Genomic DNA, 15,413 nt, shown 5'->3' with positions numbered 1-15,413 from the left:
GTGAGTTATATTGTGTAGATCACCTAATTTTTGTGTTGCCTGCAAGCAGCATACCACGGACAGTTTAATTTCACACCTTGTATCACAAGAACTGTAAGAGATATGGACTTGATATTTTGTACGTTTATTGCTTTGCACTATGGCATTTGTAAATTGCCATGGTTACCGACCTTGTGACCCTTGACCTTGTCCTTTGACCTACTTTACTTAAAAAGTAAAAGTGCCAATATGCAACATATTTTGTGTATTTATGTATATAAATAATTTTGTTCTTTTTAAAATCACTATTTTGTTTGATATTCAATTACCACACAAACTCATATTTAAATATCATGACAATACATCGGTACTGGTATCCCTCAACGGATGGTGTAGAGTGACAATTGGTGAAAAGACTTTGAAATACGTATTAGCACATGTTAAGTGATAAATAAATATTTATAATTATTTCAACTTATATATTCATTTGAGGGCTGGGAATCATATTATCTTTGATTTCTCGGTCTTGTACTATGTGTTGATGTTTTTTGTGCATTTAGTAACTATCATGCTAGATTTTTTTTGCATGAAATGTATATGCTAGTAGCATATTAATAGTTGAGCACCCTTAGTTCAGTTACATCTATAAAGAAGCTTAAAGCAGGCGACACATGCGTTCCTTGGAACACTCTAGTTCATTGATGTGATTTTTCTTAAGAAAATGATTAATCAACTAATATGATATATTACTACAGTAACAAGAAGTCAGTAATGAGGTATATAAATGAGGAAATCAGAGGTCTGTAATTGTGTATCAATATGGAAACCAGAAGTTACATACTGTGAAAACTAGAAATCAGCTAGTAAGTATATTTCATACATGTAGATGATACTAGTCAAAAGATAAATCCATGCATTATCCATGGATCTTTATCAATAGCACTTCCGATTTTGACACAATTCCTCACCCTCAAGCTTTAAATTCATTTAATTTAATTATATGATAATTGTATTTGCAAACAAAGTCATAGTATCGACCATAGAAATATCGAATGGTAACTTTAAACGAGGCTGTTGATATTATTCTTTCATCAATTTTAGAAATTGCTCTTACTTAGAGCATGCTCTGAAATTCGAATCAACTGCGAGATATAAATTCCATATGCAGGTGATAAGGGTACCGGTATATTGCTGCATATGCAGGGAAAGTTGAGAATCACGTTTATCATGGAGCTGTGTTATTAATCATAACTATTGTCAATTAATAATATATCGTCCATATATTTAAATGTCGAGCTGAAGTCGACAGCTAGTGTTTTACTGTAATTTTTTTAAATAAAGAAATAAACAGGTCAGCATATAAATGGGCACAATTATTGCCAGTTGAATGTTGAACAACTTGTTTGTTGGAAGACTTGGTTTCCTAAATTAATATGAAGGAACATTTGTCCATAATCTTATACGTGAAAAGAAAAAAAAACACTTGCTGTGGCCTTCAACTCGACATTAAAATATACCGACTACGTATTGTCATATACCAGGGTTATTTCCATTCTTATGTCGATTCGATATATCCCGTTGAGCTTGAGATAAAAAAAAACCCCACAGAATCTAACATATCTGTTTCATATTTGGATATTTAACTTGAAAAAGATGTTAATGGTAATCTAACAAACAAGCTCAATGATAAACGCGATGACTTTATTATTTTTCAATTGTTAACATTCCTTACTTATGCAGCAATATACCTTCCTCACCTGCATACGGGTTTATATTTCTCAATTGATCCGATACGCAAGAGCATGCTGTACGTATGTACAATTTTTAAAATGAGGTAAATTACTGACAAACGAGTTGATGAAATAAGAATATCATCAGTCTCGTTTAAAGTCGTCATTTCGAAAGTTCTATGATCGATACAATGACCTTATCAGCATATACAATTTATCATAATGTCAAATGCTGACTGACATGTTTCATGAGAATTATTTAGGCCATTATTTACACCCTTTTTCAGTTATTTCCCGTTTAATGACAAGGAGCATTTGGCGGGTGTGACATAAGACGGAATACGGAAATCAGGGGATGTAAAAATGTTTTGGCACCTAATCCCAACTCTGATGTTTCGGAGGTCCGTGTTTGCTCTGCTCCTATTTTGTATTTTTTTTATGGACTTAGAGATTGAATACTGTTCGTTATACGATATATCCTGGTGAGCTTGAGATAAAAAATACCATAGAGTCTGACACATCTGTTTCATACTTAGATATTTTATTTGAAAAAGGGAAATCTAATAAGCAAGTTCTATGATAAACGTGATGACTTTAACTTTTCTATCGTCAACTTCCCTTATTTATGCAGCAATATACCTTCATCGCCTGCATACGGAGTATATATATCGAAGTTGATTCGATACGCAAGAGCATGCTCTACATACGAACAATTTTTTTAAACGAGGCAAATTATTGACAAGCAAGTTGATGAAACAAGAATATCAGAAGTCTCGTTTAAAGTCATCATTTCATAAGTTCTATGGTCGATACAGTGACCTTGTCAGCAAATACAATTTATCATCGAGTCAAATGCTGACTGACGTTTATCATACCAATCGTTAGTCCATTACTGATACACTGAATTGACTTTGGATTTTTCCGTTACTTCCCGATCAGGACAAGGAGCACACGGCGGGCGTGACCGGTCGGCAGGGGATGCTCACTCCTCCATGGCACCTGATCCCACCTCTGAAGTTTCGGTTGTTCGTGTTTGCTCTGCTCCTATTTTGTATTGTTTAATGGACTTTGATATTGAATACTGTTCGTTATCTCCATATCCTTCATCTGAAAGTATTTAGAACTCTTTGTTTTTCGTTCTATTTATCATTTGTTGATTTGTTGTTTTATTTGCTAGTACTCAATGTAGTTTTAGACACTTCTGCAATAGCTGTGATTCCACCTCTGAAGCTTTGGAGGTCCGTGTTTGCTCTGCTCCTATTTTGTATTGTTTATATGGACGTTTGAGCTCAAATACTGTTCTTTATCTCTATATATTTCACCCACACACGACATTTCCTGTTTTCTGTTTTAATACCGTAACTAACTTTTAAATTCGAAATTCATGTTGAAATCGTCTTCTTACAATTCCATTTATATCCATTTTTAAGCTCAGAGAGATAAAAATACTTTAGATAATCTTGAAGATTGCTAAAAACGTGGGTACTTTCAAAAGGCTTAAGTATTCCAATACAACTTGTCAATAAAAAATTACTTTTTGAAACCAATCGCAAGGCTCCAGTGTGTTTGATAAGTAGCAGGTCCTGTCTTTCTTCATGCATTATTACACAATTTACTTTCATTTTATCATTTTTGAATTTATAGAACAATTTCTAAAAGTTCATTTAATTACGTATGGATTTCTGAAAATGGTGGTCAACGTTCTTTCTTTGCAATTGTGGAACAATGCTTGATAAAAGTATTTCAAAGGACACACAAAATAAAACACAAGTCTATGTGTTTCAAGTTTGTTATCAGATCGAAATTTAAGGACAAATGATACAAACAAACTTTGTCCAAAAATTGAAAATAACAATTGGTGTCATAATTTGTTACGTAAAATGAAAAAAAAATCTTAGTGAACATGTAGTTTTTAATTTTTCATTTAAAAATTTCACAATATTGGGATTTTAAGTGAATAAATACATGTACTAGTATTTGTATAAATTAATAAAGATGGTTGTAGGAAAGTAGAAGTTTGAACATCATAGAAGATCTACAGTTTCTTAATAAATATTTTTAGAAATGTAATATTTAAATCTTTGCAACAGAAATAGGCCCAGAAATATGTATCAAACATATTTGGTTTGTAACGATGTTTGTAAAATTTTTGTAAAGTATACTGTTTCATAAACTTTTCATTAACTAAATAATAAATTCTGATTTAAAATTCTGTTAATTATTACAAATTTGCAGGCACAGGCATCACTGGGTCGACTAAATATGAAACAAACTATCCTAAGGTGAACAAACTATCTTAATTCGTGCTATTTTAATGCCAAGATGTTTACGCCCTAATGATATTGGTGTGTTGTTTTTCACATGTAGTGACATATATATTTGTATTTGAAAGAAAAGTTATTGTCAAGATCTAATTTATAATTCAAAAACAATTTTTAAAGACTTCCAAAAGTCTCCAATCATGTAAAACCAATCTTATTTGCATTTCCATAAAGTTTTAAGCACTGACGATAATATTACAATGTGTAATGTTCATAAATGATCTTGTCATATTGCAGTCACGTGATCTGCCAGAAATTAATAATTTCATCTTCTTACCATTCCACTCACGCTTAAAAGTGTACAGGTAATTGTCTTGTTTGGTTGGATTAGTATACGGGGATAAGAGCCGACAAGAGGACACAATGGAGCGCCGCAGGATTTTAAGACTTTCTGTGACTCTTTTACTTTCGATGAACGTTTGTCTTTCTTCTGTCTATGGGGTAAATATTTATGAAAGATATTGTCATTCGTTGAATATGGATTTGGTATATTTTCTATTAATAGTTACATGTGGATTTCGGATTAAATGTGGATTTGATCGGAGTTCGAAAATGGATTCTGATAAGTTTATCTTTCTTCCTTTTAACATTTTATTTGTTCCTTATATTACTGCTAAATAAGTTCAAAACTCAGTTGGTAAGTATGAAGAAAAAAAATTAGATATGGAAATGTCATTTCACATGAGAAAAATTTTCTAGGTCTTATATTTTTAATGATTATTTTCAATTTTAGTTGAGAAAATTTATGAATAATTTTATCCAATGTGAAATGTCATTAATGCGTAAACTTCATTTACGATAAATAATTATATTTATATGGAAATGCTTTTCTTATTATGACAAGTAAACATCTCGCCTTTAATGCTTGTTACCTTGTCGTACACGGAAATGTTCTCGTAAGTCGTTGTGTGTGACCACAATTTCTCTATTTGTCACAGTAAATTGACCCTCTGTACAACTGAATATTTCTTTTACATGAAATATAGACTTCAATAATTCCTTTATTGAACTTTATTTCTATAATCAAACCCTTTGCACCGATGTGTCTACTTGATACAAGACTCCGTGGTTTGAAAGGTGTATAGTGAATAATATATTTCCATAATTAAAACGATGAAAAATAGCAGCGCGTGAAGTAACATAGGCTTCGTTTATCTAGTAGACAGGCACTAAATTAATGCATTTCATGTACGTAATTTTAAGACTGTCAAACTGAAATTAATTATTATGTCGGGAATCGTGATGAACAATTATAAAATACCTTTTTATAATATCCCTAATGAATAACTTACGTAGAATAATCCATGATTGATTTATCTAGATATGAAAACTCAGTGAACAGAATTTCTTTTTTAACTTTTTGTATTGTTGATTCTCTTCATGAAATTGATACGTTGTTCAATGAATAAGTCTTTTTTTTAAAGCAATGAGTAGAAAAATAAAATGAATATTTAAATAAATGAAATAAACAAACAGTGAGAGAGTGTTTGATGTACTTCATAAATACAAAATATATTACTTACCGTTTAAAATTTCATTAAATTTGTACAATGCAAAAAAGTCTTAATTACGAGCATGCATGTAACATAAATTAATTAAGACGGCCATTTTTAAAGAAACAATAAAACAGCAAGGAGTCCTGTGAACAGAATTTCCGTTGGTTTTGTCCCTGCATCCTGGCCCCCTTTACAACATAAAATCCTTGATCCACCCCCAGAAGAACAAATGGTTTTGTTATCTGAGTTTGAACCCGTCGGACAATTAATTAATTTTAATTATTCTTGCTTCTTTATGAGAATCAATAGAAATCACAACAAGCATTATGCAAATTAGTCTTTAATATGTAGTTCGTCTTCTTGGAGAAAAATACTTCAGACTTTTACTAACATATAATTATTATATTTATACATATAATCAACCCCTTTATTTAAGAAAAAAGGTACATTTGTATGATTGCTCAGGCAAATCTATTTATCTCATTTTCAGGATATGTCCTATTTTTTCCTAAATAACCCTGTTTACCTGTTAAAGGACATGATACAAACAAACTTTAAAAAAAAAATTGAAAATAAAAAAAAAATGAAGTATTACTTATATGAGTAGAATGAAACTTTTAACCGTATACTTTTTTTTTATTAAAAGATTCATATTACTGGGAATTTAAGTAACAAAAAATGCAAAGAATGATAAGGATGGTTGCAGAAAAGTAGAATTTGAACATGATATAGAAGGTTTACAACTTCTGTTGATTTTGATTTATTATCATTTACACCAAAAATAGTCCCAAAAATATTACCATTCCAGGCATCATTTTTTGTTTGTATCATCTGTCCTTAAACACATGATGTAGAAAACTATTATTTTGAGTCAGTTTCTGGCGTTTCAAATTTTTCAGATTAAAATTCTCACAAAACAAAACAAATTCAATAAATCTTTATTTCATATTCAAAATTTACATCATTTATTGTTACAAATGTATATCTGTTTTGTTAAATTACAATCTTACCATTTTAAACAATTAAGCAGTATCTAAATGAAAATAAATCTTTTTCTAAGATTTATGTGATGAAATTAATAACTTAATCTATACATGATTGGTTTTATGTCATAAAATGACAGATCTTTCACGGCAAGCGTCATAAAAAAGACACAGATTCAATTAGTATGAGACTCCTATGAAATATGTATCATTAAATCAATCTGTCAACAAAAATTAACACATAACCTATGACATTAAAATACGGTATTCATGTCTTAGACATTTTAGGGAAAAAATGAATAATTGAATCTTTAATTGATTATGTCAGATGTCGTTTTAAAGCAGTGATACATATATATTGCGTACATATGTTGAGAGCTGTGTGTTGTTCAGTGTACTGTAACAATTCGAAACAATTATCAAAATAGATAGATTTTATTTATTTCTGATAAGTAGACACGTTTCCTGTCCATATTGAAAACCCGTAAGTAACGTACATGTACAGTGCTAATTTCAAAGCGTGTACACTGACTGCAGCGCTGTTGTTGACAAAGAAAGAGCTTAAAACTGTCGTGCAACTTGCATGGTCGTTTGAATGTAGAACGTGCTCATTTGCAAAATCGTATGTAAATTGTCTTGAGAAAGTGCCTACACATATTAATCAAATTGAAAGCTTTTGTTAAAGACAGGATACGAATTGTCTACGAATCCGCTTTGAGTTGTCCGTGCAAAGCACTCTGCACGTCTCTCAAAAATGAATTGCTAGTAGTTTAAACATGTATTATGTAAATATGAATATTCTTTAAATAGCTGTAAATAAGATTTCGAATTTTTTTTCTTTCATCATTTAAAAAAAATAATTATATCAAAATATATGTTATTTATATCTATATCTTTTTTATTCATTCATACATTTATTATATTTAGACATGATTGTTGTTTTGATCTCTCTCTCTCTCTCTCTCTCTCTCTCTCCATCACGTGGACCAATCGCACATTCTTCAATATTTCTTATATTTAATAAATTATTAATCAAAATTATCTATGTATAAGGGAGTGTCCAAATATGTCCATCATACACACAGCAAGTTTATGAACACAGTGACCCATGAATGAGCGATCATTGTTAGCAATTTGTTGAATTAGAATTGCATTCAACTGTCACCATGATTTAAACTGAAATTTATTATAATTATTCGATAATGAAACCTTTTTCTAATGTAGTTGATATGCCATTCAAAATAGGCACAATACATTATAACATGACTTGCTGAATAATGATATTATTTTTGAGGGCAATCATCTATGTATGTCTTGCATATTTTCTTTGCATAATGTGTGGGATAAGTCATTATGGCATAAGCCATAAAACACCTTTGTTTTTTTCATATATATATTCAATCCAACGGCCATGCAGAATTGGAATTAAAATTTTAAAATGTGACTTATGGGGAAAAATTATGTATATGTTACAAAATACAGACATGTTTGGTTAAAATTTTTAAATGTGACTTATGAGAAAAATAATGTAAATGTTACAAAATACAGAAATGTTTGGTTAATAATTTTAAATGTGACTCATGAGAAAAGTTATGTATATACTACAAAATACAGAAATGTTTTAGTGTTATATACATCGTTACGTTTTATTTGTTCATCTGTTGCTATACACCTGATGTAACAAAGACATAAAGAGTAGGAATCACTAATTTTTTTCTTCTTTAAATTTCACAACAGGAAATTAAAACAATGTTCATATCTCTTTTCTCGAAGGCAGAATATCATTAATAATTATTAATATTCCTTATGTTTTCAGCAAACATTTACAGCCGGTGGAGGGAAAAGGACATTTTCTTTTAAACCGTCAAGCACATGGAAGAGAACGGCAGGTAGAGGAGGCACACAGAAAACGGTTCAGATACCACAAACAATACAGCGGCCCCAGGCAGTGAAGAGACCACAAACAGTCCAGATCCCCCAACCCGTCCAGCAAACCTCCCAGACCAAACTAAGTCAGGCACAGGTAACAAGACACGGTTATAAAAATAAGGAATTCTTCATCATGAAAAATTAGAACAGGCACTTGTTCTTGGACATGAAAGGAGAAAACGCATTAAACCGAACTATACACATTTTAAAAAACACGACATTATAGTAATTTCTCTCTATATTGACTGTTTTTTGACAAATAATTAGAACTATTTGGCATCTCATGTGATTTTGAATTATTTCTTGGTTTCTGTAGAGTCAACCATTTGCATTTGGACCAGATCGAACACCACAACAGCAACAAAACCAACAACCACAACAACAATATCCAAATCAGCAGCCGTCTAGTAATGTGCAATATCCACAAACAGTTGGTTCAAATCAACAACAGCAGCAGCAGCAACAACAACAAGGAGGCTGGCCGTATCAGCGACAACAGCAGCAGCAACAACAACCCGACCCACAACAACAATATCAGCAGCAGCAACCAGTAGCACAATCACCCTATCAACAACAGCAAGAACCACAGCAACAATTTCAGCCACAACCAACTGAATCACAACAAATATACCAACAACCACAATCTCAACAACCGGGACAGCAAGGTTGGCCACAACAGCCACAGCCACAATGGAACAATCCGCAAACATCTCAGCAGGGAACTCAACCAGAACCAGCTCAACAGCAGTGGAATAATAATCAGCAACCATCACAACAAGCTCGCCAACCACCTCAACAGCAGCAGCAACCTGCAGTTCAGCAACAAGGCTGGAATCAAGGACCTGCTCAAAATCCAGAACCCCAATATCAACAGCCTAATCAAGGACCACAACAACCGCAACAACAACAACAGTCAAACCAGTGGTATCAACCCCCACAAAATAATCAACCTCAAGTAAATACACTTGGTCAACAAGGTCAACAACAACAACAACAGTGGCCACCTCAACAACAAGAACCCCAGGTTCAACCCCAGCAACCACAGCAACCGCAGCAGTGGTATCAAGGACCTGGATCCCAACAACAGCAATACCAGCCTCCCCAACAGAATAACCAACAGCCTCAACAACAGCCTCAGCAAAACCAGTGGTATCCACCTCAAAATCAACAACAACAACAACAACAACCTGATCCACAAAATCAATGGCAACAACAACAACAACAACCCCAGCAAGTTCAACCTGATCCACAAAACCAATGGCAACAGCAACAACAAATGCAAAATCAGTGGCAACAACCAGGTAAGACTGATTTTAGTACTCAGAAATAAAACAAGAATTATAAGTGTTTTGAAAATATATGATATATACATTTTGTTGTATAGATTTGAATACATACTTTGAAACTTTAATGAAAACAAATTTCAAAATGATATTCCATTAATTTGAAAAATTTAAGGTCCGTACCCACCGCAACAATCACAGGGCAATCAACAAATGCCCGGTGGTCTTCCCGAAACATTACAATTAGGAACAACTACTCAATCAAGCGCTTCATTTGCTGATTATCTACAAAATCAACAACCTGGTCAACAACAACAAGTTTATCAGCCCCAGCAACCAGGTGTAGGTGTTCAACAACAACAACAGCAACAACCACCTTATCAGCAGCCACAGGTTCAACAAAGACAGCCTTTTGTTGGCAAACCGGGACAACAAGGCGGTGTTCAGCCTAACGTTCAGAATGTACCTGCTGCCCCTGTTAAGCCTATTTTTGCCGGCAGACCCGACCCTATTGCAACCCCCGCTCCTCAAGCGCCCTGGACCACTGCTGCTATGATCTATCAGCCCACTACGCCCGCATACGTGCCTCCTACCCCAGGTTAAATACGCACAGAGCTTTATTGTATTAACGAAATGGACACGGCGCCTAGCTTCTTCGTATACCGACTGTTAACATAATTATTAATATAATTTTCTAAACACAATGTTTTGAAATAATACCATATAAACTAACGTTGACTAGTCGGTTTGCACACTTCGCTTAATTTTCACTTCTCTGCACTTATATCCTACCTACTACCTCTTTTATCACCTATATTCACACACATTTATTTCTATCAGACTTTCTTTTTCAGTTCATTTGAGTTTACGGCAATTGTATTTTGTCTTTACTAATAATTCTGTGTATTACTTTTATGCACTACCTGGTTCTTTGATTATCCATCTGGAGATATATTGGTAAAATTTGGAAGACAGTGGAATTAGTTCACCTACCTTTGTTTGTTCTGTTTGAATGATGAAAACTGAACATTATATATATCTATGTATATTATCTATATATGTATCTAATAAAGATTTTGTTAACGTTAATTCATAAAACTGAGCTATGAAAAAAATAATCATAGATATTCATCAGAAACTGTCACGTGATTTATAACTGGCATTAAATATCCTGCATTTCTTTATTTGCAAGACACGCCTTATCTATCTACATGTATCTATCTATATATATATCTCATATTAGATATCTACTAGGCCTAATTTAATTGAATATTTATTTAATTGTTGAATATTTATTTTACTCGGAAATACTGAAAAAAAAATACAAAAAATTGTAACCAAGACAATACAAAACAATACAATTGTGTGTCCTTGAGGTGAAATATTCTTTATACTTTCTGGAGTTAATATTTTTTAACCTCTGCTCTTGATCTTTGTCCAGCTCCTGTTGTAACCACACCCGCTCCCCCCGTTTCCTCCACCGTGATGGGTGAGGGAACCCTCTGCTACACCACACAGGAATGTAAGGTGGGATGTTGTTACGGACCTGATAGACAGCTACTGGACATGGCCACATATGGTCCCAACAGTTTAAATCCCTATCAAAGTAAGTCTAGATCAAATTTTATTTTTTTTAAACTTGAATTTCACTTAAATCCTTTTTCACTTACAAGCAGTAAGCTTAGGCTCAATAAGATAAAAAAAAAACATTTGCATATGCCCATTACACGTCGAGTTTCGTTGTTTGCAATTGTGAAGCATATTTTATATGAGTGATGATAGAAATTATTTGAATAAAGTTTGAATTTTATTGTGAAAATTCTTATTAAGTTTGTAAATATATTTATAACAGCTGCTGGAAAATGTTGGGTCCGCACCCCCGGTCTTGGTGATCGATGTGACGATCTCTGTCCGTGCTCTTTAGGTAAGTAAAAACAATCATTTTGTATTATCATGCAAAATTTTTACATTGAACATGTGCCTTTTTTGTTAATTTTTTTTTTCAAAATTTTTAAATTTATCTGCATCATTGTCTATGTCAGCACAGCATGCCTATTTAAAGTGCACCTGCTTACAAAGAATGTACTCGTATATTGATGTTTTATGTTTAGTTTACTTATTAATACTACAATTTTAAGAAAATGAATAAAACTATAAATATGTAGAGTACTTGTGCATACATTTAAATATGCAAAGAAAGAGGGTGTAAAAGGCGTAGACAAATCCTCGCTCTGAGACAATATATTTCTCAATTTTCAAAATTCACGGAAAAGTAATATTTTTCTAAAATCATGTTCTCAGTAATGTCATCTTCAAAACATTTTATTATTTTACTTTACTGAACGATTTATCATTTGACAAACTTTATTTCAAAGTTGACAGTTAAGCATATTTAGTGGAAAATGGGTTTACTAGAGCCATAAAACATGAATGGGTCAAGTCTCCATTCTTCGTTAAAGCTTAAATGATGGAAACGTAAATGTGAAATCTATTTCATTTGTCAAAAAATGGAATCTGAACCCATTCTATATGAAAATCGAACAATTCTGAAAAAGTATACCCTTCAACAAACCCGTTCATTTAAATCACACTGACAGACAACTGTAATGCATATATACTTCGTAGCGTAGTGGTTAACGCGGTGGGTGTTGCTATAAACCCTTCGCTATGAAGTGTGTTCGAATCATACTTGAAGCTTTTCCTTTTTTTTGTTTTCAAATATCCTAAAAACATGAGTGAAAAATAAATTATTAATAAAATATTAAAACAATGAAATACAGAATTAAATGTGTAAAAGATTATATAAACCATAATAATTTTGAAAAATATAGCTTTCATGAAATTTAAGAATTGATAAATGTCTTTTCTCAGAGCGGGGGATTGTCCTAGCCTTGTACGCCTCCATTCTTAAAATTTGTTTCTATAGGAAATACTTGCTACAAACGATATCTTCCTGATTATGAAGTTGGCGAAATGTTGGCTAAAAACGCGTCACTGAGTATGAATGACGTCAAACTTCCGCCTCCGCAGGCGAAGTGTGTTCGAGATGAAATCGTGAAAGCTGAAAGGGAGGCATTTTGGCGGTGTTATTTTGACATTTATTGTTCATCACAAATTTGATCAATGTATCTCTTTACTAAAACATGTCTCTTAAATATCATTACATTGTTAAAAAAAATCCTTTCCCATCGATATGCAAATCGACTTCATTCTATTAAAGTGTTTACAATTTCTGTTTGCCATAATTTCTGTTTGTGTGCAATTTATGTGTGTGCACACAGCTGTATGTTTATAAAAGTTAAATTCAGAGAGAGAGAGAGAGAGAGAGAGAGAGAGCTAAAAGATGTTAAAGCTGCTAATAACTCGCTTTTTCATTACAATAGTGCAATTCTCTGCTTCAAGTATGAATAAAAATAGTTTCTGAGCTTACTAGCAAGTACAAAGCAAGTGTTATATGTAATAATCAGTTCTATTTTGTTTGAAGCTTGTTACATATTTTTGGTAAGATTATTTTCAATTGTATAAGCATAAAGTGACACAGGGCATTGCTAGTGACGACAGTTCTTTCGTTTGAAGATATGTTTCATATAAGGTAAGATTATTTTCAACTAAAGCATAAAGTCGAAGATTTATTTTACTAATTCGAGGAAAATTGTGGAATTATGTAAGTTACTGTTAAAAAAATAGAGAGATAAATAGAAAATCTGATCAAATTTACATACCTGGTATGGCAACATTTTGTATACTATATTGGTAAAAAATTATCATAGAGGTGAAAATTCTGTGTACTACTTCGGGCAAAAAATGAATTTCATGAGGCAAAATTTAGTTTTCTATATTAGGCAAAATTTATTTAACCACAACGGGGTGGGATTGGAGTTTTGTTTGTTTGTTTGTTTGTTTTTTTTTAACAAATCATTGGTGACGATTAAATCAGCTATGGAGTCCTGCATTGGATCATATACCTTTTTCGTTCATTTAGAGAGAGAAAGCTAAAAGTTATCTCTTCTATCTTTCGTCATTCAAACATAAAAATTGAATCCAAAATTCATATCTGCCGATTTATGGTGTAACTGTGACATGTTGAAAGAAGATAATTTAAAGATTTCTATAAGAGTTGAAAATATAAATATAAACTTTTTATACCAAGAACTTTTGTGATGCTTTGATCTTGCTGCATGTAAAATGGGTGGCTAAGTAAATGCTTGTACTTGTATTTCAATAATAACTTACATGTATATGTATAAATACCACAAACATATTCGCATTTTTGTGTTTTCAAATATTTTAAATATGATAACTTCAGAAATATGCAAAAAATATCAAAATTTTATTAATTGGAACATTTAATTTCATAAAGAGATTAAAAATATATGTTTATGAATTCAAAAGTCTTTTTATTTTACATATATTTACATTGTCTAATGCCTGTATTTTTAACTACATTTTGTCTGTAAGTCTGTTTTAGTAATATATATACATGTTCATGTGCCAGCATTAAATCGTTTACAAACTGTGCTTTCCTGACAATTGTCTGTAAGAAAGTTAGATTCTTCTGATCGAATTTTAATTTTCAGGATTCACTTGTGACCAGGATTACAACGCTATCTATCCGGGGGATCCAAAATATGTAGAGGGAGGCAAAAAACTGTTCTTCAAACCTCCACGGCAGTGCAAGGATTCAAAAATCGTTAAAATCAAGCAAGCTGCATTCTGGGAATGTTACAAAGACCACGCCTGTTCCGGATTCCCTAATGTGTAAAGACAGGAGAGAAGTGGCATTGTTATTAATGCCGTTAATAGTCAGAGGAGACTTCTCTTTTATATATATTTTCAAGAATTTTCCTCCTTAAAATCAAAAAGAAAATGGTGGCCTTTACAACATGGCGTCCAGTGTGTCATGGCGACGTGTACGTGTGATGTAGAAGATATGGAATTATTATTTTCGTGGAGAAAACTGTGCATGTGTGTCGTGTATTTATACATATGTATCGCAAATGCAGACAAAAGAGCCATTTCATTAACTTTAATGTATCAGAAATCATTTAATTTGCAGTCATTTCTCAGTTATTTAAAATCTTTACTCAGTCTTATTATACATGTACACTCAAATTCTAGAAGCTCAACGTCTTTTCTCTTTTAATGTTTTCAAAATCATGCAGTTAATAATTCGTTCTGACTTATTTATTTTAACTTTAAAGAAATGCTTTCTAAAAACGGTATGTATTTAAATAGTGACTGTTTTCTTAAATCGCATTAACATTACTATATATGCGGTTTAAATGATAAATAAATTACAAAATATGCTCCATACTGTCTATATTTTTATTCCTGGTGAATCAAAACTTGATTAAAATTCGTATTTTTTACGTCTTGGTGTGGTATTTGTCGAGCGATCACGTTTTTCCAAATTATATATGTTAATTGTTCATTTTGAAGTTGACCAAAGCAGAAAATAAAAATAGATGGATTGTTTAATAACAGACATTAATATCTTTAACGGAAAGAAATGAGATTTCTCATTTTAAGCCCAAAAACAACACAGTAAGTTTTTTTCAGGCACTGTCGCATGAGGTTAAACATGCTGCAATGAGTAATATTATTCAGACATTGAAAAGAGAGAATAACTCTTTTTTAATTTTTGTTAGATAAAAATATGTTTTGCTTACATTTATTTTTGAAAAAAAATTCA

At 32.1% G+C, this 15,413-nt stretch overlaps 1 protein-coding gene across 1 annotated transcript; it reads left to right on the top strand.

Annotated features, from left to right (window-relative positions):
• The first annotated feature begins 4,314 nt into the window (after nt 1-4,314).
• Nucleotides 4,315-15,030, top strand: LOC134231476 (putative mediator of RNA polymerase II transcription subunit 26). The gene is made up of 7 exons (XM_062713438.1): nt 4,315-4,471; nt 8,326-8,532; nt 8,755-9,739; nt 9,897-10,319; nt 11,163-11,327; nt 11,574-11,645; nt 14,299-15,030. The coding sequence occupies exons 1-7, from the start codon at nt 4,394-4,396 to the stop codon at nt 14,481-14,483; spliced, it is 2,115 nt and encodes a 704-aa protein (XP_062569422.1). The 5' UTR covers nt 4,315-4,393; the 3' UTR covers nt 14,484-15,030.
• Nucleotides 15,031-15,413: the final 383 nt, after the last annotated feature.

Source organism: Saccostrea cucullata, unplaced genomic scaffold (assembly GCF_032062105.1).
Source record: "Saccostrea cucullata isolate Sc308-1 unplaced genomic scaffold, CSIRO_AGI_Scuc_v1 ctg779, whole genome shotgun sequence".
NCBI classification, from domain to species: Eukaryota; Metazoa; Mollusca; class Bivalvia; order Ostreida; family Ostreidae; genus Saccostrea; species Saccostrea cuccullata.
Note: the sequence above shows the minus strand (reverse complement) of the source record. Positions and strands in the feature narration are given on the sequence as shown.